The sequence below is a fragment of the Zingiber officinale genome, chromosome 4A (genome assembly GCF_018446385.1).
Source record: "Zingiber officinale cultivar Zhangliang chromosome 4A, Zo_v1.1, whole genome shotgun sequence".
Classification (NCBI taxonomy): Eukaryota; Viridiplantae; Streptophyta; class Magnoliopsida; order Zingiberales; family Zingiberaceae; genus Zingiber; species Zingiber officinale.
In genome coordinates, this window is record NC_055992.1 from 41,519,867 (window position 1) to 41,540,239 (window position 20,373).

Below are 20,373 nucleotides of genomic sequence, written 5' to 3' on the forward strand. Positions count from 1 at the left end.
TTAGGGTAAGATATCTATGTCATATAAACAAGTATAGTCTCGCTAACATATATGCACTCATATAAGTATACAACTATACTACCCATGACATTGCTAACCTATATGCACAAGCATAAGTACATAACTACACTATGATATAAATGCAAGAGCATAAGTCTATAACTACACTATGGTTTGGTAAATCCTACATATATAACCAATCAGAGCTTGAAAATAATGAGACTACATAGATGTCAATATCGACAAACAAATAAGGACAAGCAACAAAGATCAATCATTAGAACAACATAGAGTGGATCTAAGATAAGCAAGTAATTGCTACCTAGTCAACATAGAATAATAAATAATCACACACTAAAGACAAAGCACTAAAGAAACAAGGTAAGAAGTACCCGCCTCAAATATAAGTCATCCTAAACTATCTCTCCGTTGGGACGTATCTCAAATCAGTATCCTGTAATATAGAATACATAGTATAGCTAAATTTTACCGTAAACCAAATAGTTAAACCTAATCCTAATCTGATTATGTAAAGCCAATTATTCCATCCTATAAAATAGATCAGATCTTTTATTGATCTTTAACCAACTGATGAATTTCTCCATCCATTAATTCATCTATCAATTACTCTTTAATTAATCCACATTAATATTTCTCCAAATACATGAATTTATTAACCAATCTAGTATTTAATCAAACCACTCTGTAATTCAATTACCTATCATATTAATTCACAACTAAATTAATCATCCCTTAGTTTAATTAAATCCAAGCTTAATTAGTTGTATCACTATTTCATTCAATAATCCTCAATCAACCATTATTTAATCAGTCAACTAATATATTATAATTAGCAGTTAATCAACTAATTAGAAACCTACTAATCAATTAATATAAATAAAAATATAAATTTTTAAGTATTGGTTAACCAATTAATCAGTATCTTCAAAGCAAGTAATCCAAATCCAAATCACTATTGAAGTTAATGAATGATCGTTACCTAATTCCCTTCCTCTTCGACAACGACAGTAGGTGACAGAGAGACGGTGACAGCGGTTGATGGCTCATGCTCACGGGCAGGCAAGCATCGAGAAGCTGCTGCTCGTAGCCGATACCAAGGAGGCGGCTGGTCATGGGTTAAGTGGGCGACAACAGGGAAGGTCAGAGAAAGTTGGTTGTAGGGTGGCCATCCGTGTCTTCCTTATGGCTAAAGCAAACCCAAGTGGCAATGGCCCGAGAAGGTAGCACAAGACTGTTGTTGGCTTGGATATGATGTTGGCCACTGAGTTGCTAGCATCTGGTAGAATGGCGGTGGTGGTTGGAATGCCGACAGTGGTGTGAACGATGTCGCTAGGGAGGATGGCGGCTGTGAGAAACTCCGGGAAGTAGTCGACTGCCACTGCTTGTGATAGAGACTACAGGGAGACTGTATTGGTGATGACCAACCCATCGTGGATGACGGCATTGGGGTTAGCGAGTTGGTGATCAACAATCGGTGGCGCAAGGAGAGAGTGAGGGCAACAGTGAGAGTTAGGGCATGGGATGAATAGGAATAGGAAATGAGAATTTATTTATATATAGGTGTTATATAATTTAAATTTCAAAAATTAAATATTTTATTGTTTAATTAGGGTATCTAAAATAGACCTTCCATTATCCCGTTTATCCCCATAAAGTATAAAAAGACTTATAAAATCTGAAAAAATTATAAAAATTCTCAATAAATTCTATAAGGTAATTTCTTAATTAATCATATTATTTTATTATCATTTGGTTACCGTATCTAACATTCTCCCCTACTAATAAAAATTTGATTCTTATATTTCCTACTTAAGTGCGATAAGTAAAACAAAAGCATGTTTAAATCAGTTCAAGCACTAAATAGATTATACGCACCCTTAAGTAAATAAGTGAGGATATCGAGCTTCAATCTTTTCAAGCTCCCAAGTTACTTCTTCATCAGTATGATGTTGTTATCCGACTTTAATAAGTCAAATTATTTTATTTTGAACATAATCTTTCGAAGATCATATGAAACAAAATTACTATTTTCTCAAATTTTCCCTTTGCCAATGTACTCTTGAGTCTTTTAGAAAACTTACTTCAATGTTTCATTTCAATTTCCAAGGTAATTCAATTCTTCAGTTATTTGTCTCATTTCACTCTCTTGTCCTTTTTGTTCTTCAATCTTTACTACCATCTACATCGGCCAAACTATCACTTTTGTGCTTCTTTTACAAGTCTCTCTCACAAGAGACCTACTCACCCCCCCTTCTCTCTCTCTGTCAAATGACGCATGTACCCTCCTCTTCTTTTTTGCTTTTTAAATTTCATTTAATTTCCATTTAGTTTTAATTTTATTTAAAAATAATTCTCATACTTGTATATTTTAAATTTTATAATTAATTTAATTTATTATTTTTTATCAATGCTATATTTTTTCAATTTTATATAATTTTTATTTAGTTTTTATTTTTTAATTAATTTAATTTATTATTTTTTTCATAATACTTGTATTTTTTTCAATTTATTTTCTTTTAAGCTTTGTTTTTTTATCAATTGTTTTGTTAATCAGTTTTATATTTTTGAATAATTTTTTTATATATTTATAATCATTTGTTTATTTTTAGTTTATATTTAAAACTAACAAAAATACTAACAATTAATAGTGAACACATTCATAACTTAGGAACAAACATATTTTTTTAAATGAAGAGTACATGTAATAATAAAAAAAAACATGAAAATATATAAAAATAGAAATCTTAATCAATATTGCCTCTAAATTCTGCTCCCGACGCGTTTGGTGGTGGTGCACCTATTACTTCATACCACAAATGAACATGTGTCCTATAACGAGTGACCCATCCTTTAGCTTCATACGATGAATGTTGCCACCACCAAGTTGGAATGGGTGGTACAGGATAACGAGGACGTAAGAAAACTTGTACGAAGTGATTGCCAACATGAGCAATTGCTATTTCTCGACGCTCTTGGTTTGGAACTGGAGGAGTTCTTAATGGCAAGTGAGTAAAACAACTCCCAACATTCTCACCAAATGTATGAAGTACAAGATTGTACCTTGATGCGATGACAATTCCCAAAGGTATAACGTCCATCCAAGACATTTCTGGTGCCCATGGCTCGAATCAATTCAATGAGAATAATAGATTGGTTACCAAATTTGGATCTGGATAAAGTTGATCATATAGATCCTTATTTTGTTGAATCTCTTCTATAAGCTCAAATCGTACTTGAAACCAACCTTCTTCACCATACCCAATTAGTGCAGCTATTGTCCTGAATCCATAATTACCATCAGGTTAAACATCAATAGTGTGAGAAATATAACGCTGCAGAGGCACATCTAATTTCTCAATATAAGTATCATGGATGGGTGGAACTGGAGAGTGATCATGGGTTGTTTTAGTATTGCGAACCTTCGACCCTCTTCCACGTCTTCCTCTCCCTTGAGATGTTGCAGTCGGTTGAGAGACCCTAGATCCTGAAGTGGATGTATCTCCGAAAGAAGATATGTGACACCCACTTTGCTCATCTCTACCCGTAGGTCGACCTCTATGTTCTGTGTTGTATGAAGGGGCTCGCACTGTACTTTGAGATGGATCTATCATATCAACAAACTTGTCTATCATATGCTCTCGCATATGTGGATCCATCCCATCTAATATCTCAACAACGTGGGATGTCCTGTTAGGTTCTGCTCCCTCATCATTAAACTTATGTATGTGCATCGACAATCTCCTCCAATGAGCGTTGATACTCTGAAGCGGAATTGGAATGGAAAAGTAACGGTAATGTGCAAGATCATGCTCGCATGACAATCCGTATACAATTTTGATAAAACAGTTGCATCTGCCGGCTAGCTAGTGAGATGCTTCCTCAATACATTTTAGCTGACCAGAAATCAACTCCATTGCCTCTAATGAAATTCGACACCTTATTTGACTAAAAATGTCATCATGTAAATGTTGATGGCATGGAATGTTGAGGGATTTTTTGAACTACTTCTTAATATCCCCGAACTAAATCCTCAACATCTTATGTATTTTTTTCAAAAGATGTCTGTAGGGATGACATGGTATCTCCCAAATATAACTTCAGTCTTGCATATGTAGACTTTGCCCTGTAATAAAAAAATGTATTGTCTTTTAATACTGAAAAGAATTGAAATAGTACACCCCTGCTGGGGCCTCCTGGTTACTAGAGTTGTCTATAAGACATAGAGTCTCATAGGTCTCGGGTTCAATTCTCGCTTAGGCTATTTTACGTCCTTATTTATTTTTGCTACTTCCGCTACTCCAAAAATTCCATAAAAATATTCTAAAATTCAAGAAAAATCATATAATATTTCTAAAATTACTTTGAGAATTTTCGGGCATTACAACTGAAGAACTGGTAAGTAGTGCTTTAATCACCGAGTATTACCAGAACAACATCAAGCAGCAGAAGCAAGCCTTCTCAGAGTCCAAAGGCCAAGGAGGCTCAGGTACTCAGAAACACCAGGGCCACTGCTCTAACTGGAAGGGGAACTCTAGTAACAAACGTAAACCAGGGAGTTACCCAAAAGGAGGACCAGCTAGTAAACAGCCTAGCTATCCCAAGTGTTCCACTTGTGGAAAATTCCACCCAGGAGTTTGTCCCAAGGGCACATGAGGATGCTTCGAATGTGGCCAGGAAGGGCATATGGCTAAACAATGCCCGAACAAGGCCAGCTTTCCCTCACCACAGCCGATTCAGTATGGAGGCAAGCCAGCACAGTTGCACCAGATGCAAGCTGCTTTAAATGGTCCACACATCAGCCAGGGCAGACTAGAAGCCCCCTCAGCCACGACGAACGCGAGAATCTACTCACTCACCAGAGAGGACGTAGCGAATACCTCGACAGTTGTTACAGGTCAGATTAGTATTTTATAGCAAAATGCAATTATCTTATTCGATACTGGGGCAACCCATTTTTATATATCCAGGACATTCACCGAAAAGTTGGCAATATCTCCAGAGATACTCAGTGGTCAGTTTATGACAACACTACCTTCAGGAGAAATCATGGCATCCACGCACTGGCTTCGAGCAGTGCCAGTCATTATAGCGGACATAGAACTCTTTAGTGATCTTATAGTGCTAGATATGGCTGACTATGATGTCATCTTGGGAATGAACTTTCTGATCAAGTACAGTGCCTCCATAGAGTGCCGTAAACGGAAAGTTGTATTCCAACCTGAAGCAGGAGTGCAGTTTGGGTACATCGGGGAACCAAAGAGAAAGGCCAAGAAGTTTCTCTCAGCTCTGAAAGCACAGAAACTACTGGATTCAGGATGTACAGGATTCCTAGCACATGTAGTCAGTACCAGTCAGGACGAGAACCAGAAGCTAGAAGAGGTCCGAGTTGTATGTGACTACCCAGCAGTCTTCCCTGAGGAGTTACCGGGCCTAGCACCAGACAGAGAGATTGAATTTGAGATAGAACTCATCCCCGGTACAAATCCCATCTCCAAAGCACCCTACCGCATGGCCCTAGCGGAACTGAAGGAACTTCAGGAGCAACTACAGGAGCTACTCGACAAGGGCTTCATACGCCCTAGTCACTTACCATGGGGAGCTCCTGTATTGTTCGTGAAGAAGAAGGATGGGAGCATGCGCCTGTGTATAAACTACCGGGCACTAAACCAGGTCACGATTAAGAACAGGTATCCTCTTCCCAGGATAGATGACCTGTTTGATCAGCTAAAGGGAGCAGCAGTGTTCTCTAAAATAGACCTCAGATCGGGATATCACCAGGTGAGAGTTAAAGAAGGTGATATACCCAAGACAACTTTCAGGACTAGATACGGACATTATGAGTTTGTAATCATGCCCTTTGGCGTGACGAATGCTCCAGCTACTTTCATGGACCTCATGAACAGAGTATTCAGAGAATACTTAGATCAGTTTGTTATCGTGTTCATCAACGACATTCTTATCTATTCTGGAACTCAGGAAGAACACGTAGAGCACCTGAAGATAGTCCTGCAGACCCTTCAGCAGAACCAGCTATACGCCAAGTTCACGAAATGTGAATTCTGGCTCGATCAGGTATCCTTCCTTGGTCACATCATCTCCAGAGATGGTATCATGGTAGATCCCAGTAAGATAGAGGCTGTGAGTAACTAGAAAAGACCTAAGAACGCCAGTGAAATCAGAAGCTTTCTAAGATTAGCAGACTATTACAGAAAATTTGTAGAGGATTTCTCCAGGATAGGCTCCCCACTGACAGCTCTCACCAGGAAGAATAGAAAATTTTAGTGCACAGAGGATTGTGAGAACAGCTTCATCGAGCTAAAAAGAAGATTGACCAGTGCTCCCATTTTGACTCTGCCAGAAAACACAGATAGCTTTGATATTTACAGTGATGCCTCTAAATTGGGACTAGGAGCAGTACTGATGTAAAACGGCAAGGTGATCGCCTATACCTCCAGACAACTCAAGGACTATGAGAGGAACTACCCTACTCATGACCTTGAGCTTGTAGCAGTTGTCTTCGCCCTCAAAATTTGGAGACATTACTTGTACAGAGTTCAGTGTAGAGTGTATACAGATCATCAGAGTCTGAAGTACTTCTTCACCCAAAAGGATCTGAATATGTGACAGCACAGATGGCTCGAGCTGGTCAAAGACTATGACATAGGTATCCTCTACCACCCAGGAAAAGCCAATAAGGTGGTAGACGCACTTAGCAGGAAGTCCAGTGCCACCTTACTATCCCTAGCAGCCATGTCATCACCCCTATGAAAGGAGATTACGGATTTCAGTCTCGAACTTATAGTTGGACAGCTCTTTACTATGACATTAGTATCTACCCTACTTGGTGACATCCAGATAGCTCAGGATCAGGACCCTGAAATTTAGAAAATCAAGCAAGGGTTAGCAGAATCAGAAAGTAAAGAGTTCAGAGTATCTGATAGTGGGGTATTGTATTTTGGTGACAGATTATGCGTTCCGAATCAGGAGGAACTACGGAGGAAGATCCTAGACGAGGCTCACAGGACTCCCTATGCGATGCATCCTGGTTCCACCAAGATGTACCAAGACCTAAAGAGACGTTTTTGGTGGCCTGGGATGAAAAGAGACATCGCTAGATATGTCAGTACCTGTCTGACCTGTCAGAGGGTCAAGGCAGAACACCAGAGACCAGGAGGAGTTCTGTAACCTATTCAGATTCCAGAATGGAAGTGGGAGGGTATTTCCATGGATTTCATAGTGGGACTACGCAGAACCACGAATGGTTTGGATGTCGTCTGGGTAATAGTCGACAGATTGACTAAATCAGCCCACTTCTTAGCTATTAGGATATCCTACTCCATGGAGCAGTTAGCTCAGTTGTATCTTAAGGAGATTGTCAGACTGCATGGAGTTCCACGGACCATCATTTCAGACAGAGATAGTAGATTCACGCCACACTTCTGGGAGTGTGTACAGTCAACATTGGGCACCAGGTTAAAGTTTAACACAGCTTTCCATCCTCAGACAGATGGTCAGACGGAGCGAGTAAATCAGGTACTCGAAGATATGCTCCGAGCGTGTGCCCTAGTCTTCAAGGGAAGTTGGTGTAAATATTTATGTTTAGCAGAATTTGCATACAACAATAGCTATCAGGCCACTATCGGTATGACACCCTACGAGGCTCTCTACGGGCGGAGGTGTAGATCTCCAATCTGCTGGTATGAAAGTGGTGAACAAAAAGAACTAGAACTTCAGATAGATCTAGTAGCAAATACCACAGCAGCTATACAGCAGATCCGCTAGAGGATAGAGACAACTCAGAGCTGCCAAAAAAGTTATGCTGATACACGACACCGACCCTTAGAGTTTTCAGTGGGGGATACAGTATTCCTCCGAGTGGCTCCCATGAATGGAGTAATGCGTTTTGGGAAGAAGGGCAAATTAAGTCCCAGATATGTGGGACCATACCTTATCACCAGAAGAGTTGGCAAGGTAGCATATGAGCTAGAGCTACCCCAGGAGATGTCAGCTATTCATAACGTATTTCATGTCTCTATGCTGAAGAAGCATATCCCAGATGTCACCCAAGTGATTGAGGCCTAGTCGGTACAAGTCCGCGAAGACCTCAGCTATGACAGTCGACCTATTCAGATAATAGACCGAGCAGTTAAGAAATTACGAAACAAGGAGGTACCATTAGTAAAAGTCATTTGGCAAGATCACACTGCAGAAGAGGCAACTTGGGAGACAGAAGCTAGTATGAGACAGAAGTACCCAGAGTTATTTTAAGTTCGAGGACGAACTTTTTATAAGGCATGGGGGATTGTAACGCCCGAAAATTCTCAAATAAATTTTAAAAATATTCTATTATTTTTCTGGAATTTTAGAATATTTTTATGAAATTTTTGGAGTAGCAGAAGTAGCAAAATTAAATAAAAACGTAAAATAGCCTAAGCAGGAACTGATCCCGCGACCTATTAGACCCTACAACTTATAGCATGACTCTAGTAACCAGGTGGCCCCACCAGGGGTTTGCTGAAAGAAGAGGAGAGAAATTATATTTATGATTTAGTTGGGTTATATTAATCACTTAATATAAATAGGGAATTTAAGTGAGGGTTTATTATTTTCTTTAGGATCGACAACTTCTCTTCTCCCTCACCCTCACCCGCCGCCCCTCCCTCTTCCTCACCCTCTCAGCACACCAAGCCCCAAGAGACCTAGGGTTCCACCCCTAGAGTCGTAGGAGCACCTCTCGGCGACGACTCCGATACGAGGACGCTCTTCGCCGTGAGAAGAACGTGTAGACGTAAGAAGATCGCCGAAGAGATCTTTTTCTCTGGAAAACCTAGCGATCAAAATTGAAAGAAACCTAGCGCAGGAAGTAAGTAACCCCTCACCTACAGTATAAGTAGTTAATCATACGTTTATATGCTTTTAATTCAGCCATATGCATGATTATTAAGTTGAGGAGAGTTAGAGCACATCAAGTGTTCGATAAAATGACTAGTACAATTAAATGCTACCGTAGGCATTTTAATAGCTCAGTTAAATGTCATAGATGCATTTTAAATAGCATGCTTAATCTTGCTTCAGTTTATATGGGACTACGGTCTAATAGGTGGGCTCCCATAGTCGCCTCTAGGTTCAGATAACCTAGCTCTATGTTCAGATAACCTAGTAAGAGCAAGATAAGATAAATTAGCTTATGAATCAGTATTTTACTTTATCAGTGGAACTATGCCGGACTCTTAGTTGTCCTTGGGTTGGGCTCCCATAGTCGTCCCTAGGTTTAGATAACCTAGTAAACCCTACTAGATTCGGGACTAGGTACCTCGGGTTTAGTTAGGGATGCGCGCATAGCAAGTACAGTTGCCGGGCCCATCAGCAGCATGATTATTATTTTTATCTATTATGAAAATAGTTTTCAAACATCACAAATTAGCTATGTGAATGTAGTTCAGATTCAGCATTAAGTCTAGCATCAGTTTAACTCAGCTTATATATCAGTTCAGTTCTTCTTATTGATATAACAAGATAGTTCTATGATTAGTATTTGATTGCCATGACTCATATTTCAGTATGCCATGTTTTAGCAGTTCTCAGCATGAGTACAAGCATGTGTTTCAAAGAGCATCATTTAAAAGCATGATTTCATCGAATGCATGTTTTGTGAGGTAGATGGTTCTTACTAAGCTCCCAAGCTTATAGTTTCCTTTTTCCTTGTACTGCAGATAAAGGTAAAGGGAAGATGGACTAGCGGAGGCTGGAGGGCAATGCGTCAAGATGTGTGTGAGAAGGAACTTGGAATAAAGACCCTTGGGGACTAGCAAGTTTAAGGGATTAGAACTCCTTATATTTTATTTTTTTTCTGCACCTTTTGAATGTTTAAATGTTATGAATTGTGAAAGTATGCACTATGCTATGCCTAGACTTCTAGTTACCTTGATGTTAGTCAGTAAACTATGAATAATGACATGCTTAGAATTATTCCAATGTTTATTGGTTGATACATTCATGTTGTACACGAAATTACTGAAATGCAGTAGAAATCAGAGCTCTAATCGATCAGCTGATCGATTGGAGGGTCCCCAATCGATTATCCGATCGATTGGGGAAGTGATTTGCCGCGTACAGAGAGTTGATGAATCGATCAGCTGATCAATTCGCCATGAATTGATCAGCCGATCGATCCGGAAGTAATTCCCGCGAACAGAGAGTTGCTGAATCGATCAGCCGATCGATTGGCCCAGGCTGGATCGATCAGCCGATCGATTCAGAAGGGATCTCCGTGCACAGAAGCACGTTGAATCGATCCGTGGATCGATTGAGATGGCTCCAATCGATTGAATCCCAATTCCAATCGATTAGGAAGTCTGATTTCGGTTGGAAACACCTGATTTCAGCTCCTTAATCATATGGGTTATTGGGGTAGTTTTAGTGGCATGTTTAGCTTGCCTAAATGCCTAGTTTTAGCATGAAGATGATGCAAAGCCATGGTTCCACTCATATTCTTAGAAATTACCAAAGCATATTCAATTTCCTAGAGACTTGTATTAAATAGCTTAGCATGAGTCCTATGGTATAATATTGCATGAAAAGTTCAAATTCCACCCTTTAGCATATGTACAACAATGAAAGTGAAAAATGTAGTGTGAACATTAAATTCTAGATTTTATAGCAATTAGCAAAATTTTTTTAATTAGTTCAGCTTTCCGCACAAAATAGCTTAGCAAATGTAAGTAACCCCCGACCTCACAGCTTATTCAGTAGGAGGCGGGGCGTTACATATATACTCAACAAAGTGCCTTTAAAGTTAGTTCTATCTACCCATATGAACATTGGAAAGACAGAAAATTAGATTTAAGTAATCTGAGACCTTGAGGGTCAGCTGCTTATGTTCATGATAGTTCTCACAATTATGAAAAATTGACACCTAGGGGTAAGAAATGTATCTTTATCAGATATCATGAGACTTCCAAAGGTTATGTTTTCATAGATAAGACCCTAGATGGAACCATCTTTGAAATAGATTCGAGAGATGCAACTTTTCTTGAAACAGAGTTTCCAACCAAAAGTGATGTTGATAAAAGTATTCCTCTATTTGAGAAGGATAAGATATTATCAACAAGAGGTGTAAAAAGGAATGCTTGAGTCTAATCAACCGAGTGTGAGTGAAATGCTAAGTCATAAGTTGACTTCTTAACAGGCCAACTTACAAAGTAGTGTTCATAAAATCAAATCTAAGAAGAAGTTTGATATTAAAAATGAGGCATTGATGATACTCACAGTTGACAATGATGAACCTCAATCTATTGAGGAAGCATTGGGATGTAGAGTTAGAGAAAAATGAAAAGCTACAATAGTTGAAGAGATGGAGTCTATGAATCAGAATCATGTTTGGGACTTAGTTGATCTTTCTCCGGGCTGAAAGGCTATTGGTAATAAGTAGATTCTCAAGATAAAGAGTAAAGTTGATGGATCGATTAACAGATACAAAACTCGTTTGGTTGCAAAAGGATATACCCAAATAGAGGGTATTGACTTTGAAGAGACATTTTCTCCTATAGTAAAATTTCTATCAATACGAGTTATTTTGGTCTATGTGGCACATTATGACTTGCAATTACATCAAATGGATATAAAAATCGCTTTCCTTAATGGTGATCTTAACGAGGAAATCTATATGATCTAGCCAGAAGGTTTTATTGTTAAAGGCCAAGAGGAGAAAGTAGACTTAAAAATTCTATATATTAGGTAAATCAAGCGTCAAGACAATGGAATATAAGATTTAATGAAGTCGTTTTATCTTTTGGTTTCGAGATGATCAATGAGGATCATTGTGTTTTCTTGAAAAGAAAAAAAGGAAAATATGTCATTTTATCATTATATGTTGATGATATGCTGATAGCCGAAATGACATAGGATATGTGAATGAAGTCAAAAAGTGATTGTCATCATAATTTGATACAATGAATATGGGAGAAGCTGAGTACATCTTAGGAGTGAAGATCATTAGAGATCATGCTAAAAAACTTTTGGGTCTGTCACAAGAGTCTTACGTAAATAAGATGTTACATCATTTCCACATGTCTAATTACAACGTAGAACATATACCTATTGTGAAAGGAACTATTTTGAGAAAGAGTATGTGTCCCAAAACTCTAGAGGAAATAGCTAAGATGAATAAAAAATCATATGCCATTGTTATTGATAGTTTGATATATACTATGTTGAGTATACGTCCCAATATCAGCTATGTTGTTGGCTTAATCAGTCGCTTCCAGTCAAACTCAGGACCGAGACACTAGAAGACATTAAAAAGATATTTAGATATCTAAAGGTGATAACAGATTATTGTCTATATTTTCAAGGATCAGATATGAGTCTGAAAAGTTATTCAGATAAAATTGGGTTGGGACCTGGATAATAGAAAATCCATATCAGGCTATGCATTCTTGTTAAATGGTGGCGTCATCTCATGGAATAGTAAGAAATAGACTTGTGTAACCTTATCAACTATGGAAGCTGAATATGTGGCATGTTCAACGGCTGTGAAAGAAGAAGTCTGATTGAGAAGGTTCCTGAAGCATCTGAAGATTATTGAGGACAGTGGGAGTCCAATAACTATCTATTGTGACAGTCAAGTTGTAATAGTTTTTTCCAATGATCCTAAATATCACAACAAAGACAAACATATAGTTATAAAATATAACTTTGTAAGGGATATTGTGGCTAAAAGAAAGGTAATTTTTTAGTATGTCCCTACACGTACTATGCTTGTAGATCCTTTTACTAAGCCAATGACTAGAGAGTCATTTAAAAAACATGTAAAGTCTTTGGGACTTGGTAGAATGTAACAATATTATAATAATAATAAGATATTGTGACTTAATTATGTGATTTGCCATAATTTATTTAGTGTATATGATTTTATTATATTCATATAAGATTTCGGTGAGCATGTTGGCAGGTTGAGATTAGTCCACTCACATGGACAATCATCTCTGTTTGTTAGGTACAAATAGAGGTAAGACAGTTACTTATGGGACAACTTACGTAGTTGTGAACAAATACAGATTCATAAGTTAAGGTCACCTTGATAATTGTGTCAAGATGAAATTATTTATGTGTTAATAATGATTTAAGTAAATGAGCTTACTATTTACTGAACTTGTTGAAGGCTAGATTGAAATTCATATGTTGAATTCAGGATTAGACATTAGATATGTCTAGATCAAAATTTGTACGATGTTAAATTTGAGGAAAACATGCGCTCTTTTTAGTAAAGAGAATAGCATCGTAGCATGTGATTCATACTACATGTGTTATTGCGATAATAAGGGTAGTAGGAGAATGGATCCCTATTTCTCTACTATATGAGACCTGTGAGATTATAAGTTAATCTCAGTTTTTGCCCTAAGTGACTATTTAATTATTTACTTGAAGTTTTAATCAGTGTCTGCTACTTTAGCATATATCCTATGGTTATGGATGATTCGGTCTATGAAATATAACTAGGAAAGCGACTGCTTAGAATGAATGGATTCTAGCTAAAAAGAAAGATTAAATAGATTTATATTTTTTGATGTTATTCACTGGTCGATCCATTTCTATTATGTATAAAAATGATTATGAATATTGAATATGGAACATGCTACTAACATAATAGTTACTATGAGAGATAAAAGATGTTCATATTGATGTAAATGAAGATTATTTAATCTGGGTAAATAACAAGATATAGATATCTCCAAGATAATAGTTGTGTGCTACTTTGAGATTGGATGTTTCCTACATAATGGATATATACCGCCAAGAGAGAGTCTATGTGTCATTATAAGAATGTCATGATTCATTTGAAATAGTGACTAAGTAAAATGTAATAACTTTGTTAGCATTGATCGCTTAGAGAGTGATTATGTAAGGTGTAACAATCTTCTTAGCACCTATCTCTTAGTATGCTTATTGTCGCACGAATCATTTTCTCTAAATATGGATTGGATGTTTTGATATGGTATTTGTGACTAAACTCTTATATAGTCCATATGACTTATTTAGTCTTTGTAACTTGATTCTCATTTGGTCTTTGTGGCTTGACGAGTAGGAGACGTTAAAAGTGAGGAGTGCACAGGACGTGCATGAGGTGCATTCATAGGACGTGTAGACGGTGTGCAGTTGCATTGCAACTGCACACGTTGTTTTTCCCACTACCGACTACTACGAGTAGCCTTCATCTATATATATTCTAGCGTGCAAGTGAAGAGTGAAGGAGCCTGATTTTGTATCAATGACACGGTACATCCAAGAATATATTGGGATTTGGTTTGTGGATTTGTGAAGAGCTTTTCGTATCTATAATTGCTCTTCCGATGACGAGCACGAATCTTCCGGAGACGAGCATGAAGAACAGGATTCATTGCAAATCGCTGTAAGTTGTTTATGTTCTTCGTATTATATTATTTCATGCATTCATAACTAATAGTTAAGCTTGCATATGCAGTAAAAATGTAGTATAAAATAATACAAAATGAAAGCAATACCAACCCATTAGATTTTACGTGGTTTGAAGTTCTCCTCCTATTCCACGGTCTATTATTTCAGTAGGCGATGAATAACCTTTTTTCGCAGGTGGAATAAGCCTAGTACATAGCCCCAGGCACCGTGCAAATGGTAAGGCAATAGTGGTATCAACGGGAGCAATATAATTGAGATTAATTCTTAACAATGGCATTTGTCTTGCATGATTAGTTCTAAAAAATCCGACTCTGATTATCAGACCATTTGGTACTTTTTGAATTTATCCTATGATCAATAAGAAATTTTTATAAAGTTGAATTGGTCATTTCTAAAATTAATGGATTCGAAAAAATAAATACCTTAATTAAAAAAATAATAATAAGCCTCGTACATACCAATAATTTGAGACGGATTCAAAAGTATGTATTCTTCCAATATGAAATAGCAATATAAGTAAAGAAGAGAATAATGTCAATGAGTTTGCCGAAGAAAACCTTCACTTTAAATCATAAACCCTGGATGTTGTTTAATTCAAGCACTTGATCACAACAATATCACAAGAGGTTTCGTGCACCCACATAAGCCAAACAACTCCCAATTCTTATGTAGAACAAACTCTGACGACTCTATTTAAAATGCCTCTCGTCAATTAGATATAACCCTGTCAATTGTTTGACTAGTCTAGTCACTGAGTAGCCAACAACTCTCTTATTAGTTGTCATTCCGGATAAAAAAATTATATGCAATACATCGTAGTAATTGGGATTTGACTTTTAGATATCTAATTTTTTGTTTTTTGATAATTTATATCTTTAACTCTTTGAACTAACTAATGAGATGATCAATTCAGCATCATAAAAATTTTTCATCATCCATCAATTATCAGAATAAATTGATAAATACTTGTGGAAGTCCATCCAAACAACCAACGTTCTTAGAGTTATCATTTCGCTAAAGAAAAATCTCTACAATACATCATAGCTAAAATTTAATCGTTAGATATATGATTAATCACTTAAAGAGTCTAACCGCATCATGCTAGATAAAGATACAAAATAAAGTTTAACTATAGATAATAATCCAAAATTTGTTGTCTCCTGGTCAAAGACTTTCTACGAACCAATAGGTAGACAAAATAGTTTTGCGCCTCATGTCTTGAGGATGCTTCCCAAAATCATGAGCTCTAAAGATTAAAATTACTCGTAATCTTTCATAGTTAGCATAACCTCTAGGTCTTAATTAATTAGCAATTTTTTCATACTGCTCGTCCTCCTCAATAATTTCCAATCTCTTAGATGCTTCAACCATCCTTTACTAATCACCTCAGGGTCCTCGTTTCAATCCTCCAACTTGACTCTGTCAAGTCAAATATTAACACAACTCAACCTTGTCGAGTTATGAGCTCTCTAATCTTCATGTGAACTTTGCTAAGTTCTTGAACAATTAAAGCGCGCAGTAGAAACACAGGATAACTCTAACTTCAACTTTTTTTAAAAATACATCAAAATAATTTGGGCATTGTTACTCAAGTTTATCCAACAATTCTAATATAATTACAAAGGCATAAATATTTGTATTATCAAGAATAGGTCACCAACATCAGAAAATGAAACCATGAATAACTAATAAAAATAAAATTTAGAATATACCATAGGAAATATAGGAAAAATGAATATTTACTGATCTGTAGTTCAAAATTAAAAGATAAGAAATATAGTACATGCATTAATATTTTTTAAAAAAACAAACAATGTAAGAAAAACAAAAAAAAAAGAAACAAAATTAAAGTTGAAGTAAATAGTTCAACCAACTATACTTAGACGGAAAGCTTACCAATATTGTCTATCAACAACCAATTGATAATTAAAAATAGTTTTCAACTCCAACTTATATTCAAAGTTAAAAATACACAATGAGGAATTCTTCCTTAAACAAATTTAATTTCGACTGATCTTATTTTGAATGTTGTATGTTTGTCAAACAACCATAACAATATATTGTCTTCGATCATTCCAACTCTTTATAGTTGCATGGCTAACGACTCGACCGTCTAATATTAAACACACACATAAGATAAAAAAGGCAACACGCCGAAAGAATTTAAAGGTTTGAAAAGAAACAAAGAAGAGAAACCTTGCAACTTTTCATCTCTACACTGTTCCTATCTCGCAAAGAAAACATCAAAGATATCAAGGAGAGAGACCTAATTAAAGTGGTAACTAAGCTCCCTCAATGCTCAATTCTTGTATCACATATATAGAGTTGATCGATGAGAATGATTATAAGCTAAGGATCTTACCTGAATATATATATGCAGAATATTACAACATTATGTCACACACTCAGGCATCTCCATTGCTAGCCATAGCCGTCGACAGAGACAAAAATAGCCAAAGTGCCTTCAAATGGGCTTTGGATAATATCATCACCGCGAAAGACAACCTCACACTCGTCCATGTCAATACCAAGAGTTCATGTTTGTGTATATATATGTTTCTTCAACCTTATACTTAATTTGCATGAACAATGGTTGGACTAACCGTAACTTCCATATTTATTCTCTTTTTGATGTAATGTAGCATTAGATAATGCCAATTATGTCGCCCGTATCACAAGGGAGATAATTAGTCCTTTTCGATGTTTCTGCACGCGCAAAAATGTAAGTATCTTTAATTTGTCCATCAGATACCAACTTCCATGGTTAGTACAAGTCGATTGAAATGTATGTATCCAACTCGAGCATTCTTGGACAGGTACAGTGCAAGGATGTCATAATCGAAGGCATTGATGTTGCCCGAGCAATAATAGAATTTGTTTCGAATGCAAGAGTCGAGAAGCTAGTGGTCGGTGCATCAAGAAGCGGATTTCTTAGGTCATCATGTTGGATCACTTGAGTAGTTTTGTGACATGGCAATTCTTTGATATCGAAAAAAAAAAATCATGTTTTTCATGTTCTCCTCAGATCATTAAGAAGCACAGACCTTAGTACCTCAATCTACAAAGGGGTGCCTGAATTCTGCACCGTCTATGTCATCGCAAAGGGGAAAGTATCCTTCGTGAGAAACGCCACTAGGTTGCTGCCGGCCATCTCTCCTTTCAGGGCTCAAGTCCAAGGCCAACCAATCGTCCAACCTAATCCAATACAGATCCAAAGTAATAAGAACGATATAAAAGGTATGTGCCTTTATTAAGTCTTGATGCAACGGTACAATTATTGTGTTTTTGCAATGTTCGACCCTTGTCTGGGACTGGCATTAGTACACTGCAATTTTTTTTTGCTAGTTCCATCACTGAAGAAGATATTGCATTTTCCAGTTACAAGTGAGGCTGCAGTCAGTCCACGGAATCAACAAAAACAGAATGATTCGATCAAGTAAGAATTTCTATAGAAAATTAAGATAATTTTTTATGTATTACGACTAAAAGTCGATCTTCAAACTCAATCAGGACACCTTTCAACAGAGGAGGAAAGCGTGCTCCAACAACAAAATCTCAAGAAGAGATTATCATGGCAGAGAGTGATGGGTCTTCTGTAAGTAGTAAATCAATGGGTGGATCTTCTTTTCTGTCTCAAGAAAGCTCATCACCTTCGACAATTGTGAGTCTAATATATGGTTACTGAGATCAAAATCCAAGATAGATAAAAGGCATGTGCATGGCTTTGCGACTTGCAGGATCAAGTGGAAGAGGAGTTAAGAATGCTGAAGTTCGAACTTAAGCAGACCAAGGACAAGTATAACACTGCTCGCAAAGACGCACTTACTGCAACACGAAAGGTAATTTAATTTTTCTGTCTGTTTCTTCCAAAAGTGTAGTGTACTCGAAAATTAATTTGATTTTGCTCTAGGCAATGGTGCTCCAGCATTGGAAGAGAGACGAAGAGAGACAGTTAGAAAAGGCTCGGCTGGCTGCAGAATCTGCTATTACATCAGCCGACAGCAAAACAAGTGAAGCATCGGAACATTCATTTGCTCTGCCACATAGAGATGTCAGGTATAGAAGGTACGCGATAGAGGAGATAGAAGAAGCCACTGAAAATTTTGCAGAAAGTAGGAAGATTGGGGAAGGTGGTTACGGCCCTGTTTACAGATGCTTCTTGGATCATACACCTGTTGCTATTAAGGTTTTGCGTCCAGATTGTTCACAAGGAATGTCTCAGTTTCATCAAGAGGTAACATTCTTCAAAATCATACAACAACAATTAACAATCACCAAGCTTCTGCTAATGTGGAGTTTTCCAAGAAGGATCGGATCCTATTGAATTTATCATACGCAATTTTATAAGACACTGTTTTTCAATTTTATCATTATGCCAAGGATAATTAAATTTTCATTTTGATCTTTCTTATTCTCGGTTAACATGTATAATCATCACATCGCCTAATTAGAGATTGTTCTTATTTTTTTTTTTATCATTTTCATCTTTAACATGTTTATCTTTACTATTCTCATATTTCAAGTACTTGCTTTATAGTAAGTACTCCAATAACAATCAACGTACTCCATTAACATAGTAAATCTAATTGTCGTTGGTACTACTTGGCTAAATAGCTTGACATATTGTGCTGCATTCGGCACCCAAACATGGTTCTACTGGTCGGTGCTTGCCCAGAATACGGCTGCCTCGTATACGAATACATGGCCAATGGAAGCTTGGAGGACCGCTTACTCAGGCGAGGGAACACACCGGCCATTCCGTGGCAGCACCGGTTCCGGATCGCCGCAGAAATAGGCACCGGCCTCCTCTTTCTGCATCAAACCAAGCCGGAGCCGCTGGTGCACAGAGACCTCAAGCCCGGAAACATCCTCCTTGACAGGAGCTTCGTGAGCAAGATCAGCGACGTCGGGCTTGCCCGCTTGGTCCCTCCCTCCGTGGCCAACAGCGTCACTCAGTACCGCATGACGGCCACGGCAGGAACCTTCTGTTACATCGACCCAGAGTACCAGCAGAGCGGCATGCTCGGCACCAAGTCCGACGTCTACTCGATCGGGATCATTCTGCTTCAGCTGGTCACGGGGAAAGCTCCCATGGGGTTGACGCACTGCGTGGAGAGCGCCATCGAGAAGGGGACGTTCGAGCAAGTGCTTGATCCGTCGGTGCCCGATTGGCCGGTGGAGGAGGCTCTTAGCTTGGCCAAGTTAGCGCTCAGGTGCTCTGAACTCAGGAGGAAGGAGAGGCCGGACCTTGGAAAAGTGATACTGCCAGAGCTGAATAGACTCAGAGAGTTTGCAGAGGGCAGCATCCAGCAGGACTCCATTTTCGGGGCCTCGGCGTCGTCCGCTTATAGCCATTTTTCTGAGAGAGTAAGCTTAATCCTTCTCACCTCTGTCATCTGTGCTGATTGATCATATATACGAAGATCATGAAGGAGATCAAGAATATTAATTCCTTGGTAATTGTATTTCAGGATGCGTTGAGTGGACCTGCAACAGAGCAATCTGTTTCTGAAAGCTGATCAAGATGTTGAAGTGGATTGGCGTCGACGCTTGGAAGAAGATGAGCAATTTCCATGATGAAGGAAACAAATCCAGAGAAAAGATAAATAGTATGTTTCTAGTGTAAATAGTATTTTTTTTTTTTTTCTAGTGTAAGTAGTGGTAATTTTTATGCTAAACAAAAAAATATATCATAATTATTGTGTTTGATAAACAGACGTTAAGATGTGAAGCAATATAATCTTCCTTTCTGGAGTTAAAACTTCAAGCGTACGATCCAAAGTCTTTTGGTAAAAATTAAAAGGATATCTTTATATTTATTTTTGTCAGAAAAAACATCCCTTTTTAAATATCAAAACGGGATCCTTTATATTTTTTACACCCTTATTTTAATACTATTATACCATTATAGTTACC

The 20,373-nt window shown here is 37.6% G+C and overlaps 1 protein-coding gene across 1 annotated transcript; it reads left to right on the forward strand.

The window, feature by feature from the left end:
- The first annotated feature begins 1,059 nt into the window (after positions 1–1,059).
- LOC121972369 (U-box domain-containing protein 51-like) lies at positions 1,060–20,057 on the forward strand. The gene is made up of 12 exons (XM_042524050.1): positions 1,060–1,241; positions 14,344–14,431; positions 16,867–16,996; positions 17,100–17,179; positions 17,274–17,392; positions 17,483–17,694; positions 17,803–17,893; positions 17,968–18,118; positions 18,195–18,296; positions 18,368–18,691; positions 19,072–19,824; positions 19,929–20,057. The coding sequence occupies exons 1-12, from the start codon at positions 1,060–1,062 to the stop codon at positions 19,974–19,976; spliced, it is 2,280 nt and encodes a 759-aa protein (XP_042379984.1). The 3' UTR covers positions 19,977–20,057.
- The last annotated feature ends 316 nt before the right edge of the window (positions 20,058–20,373 follow it).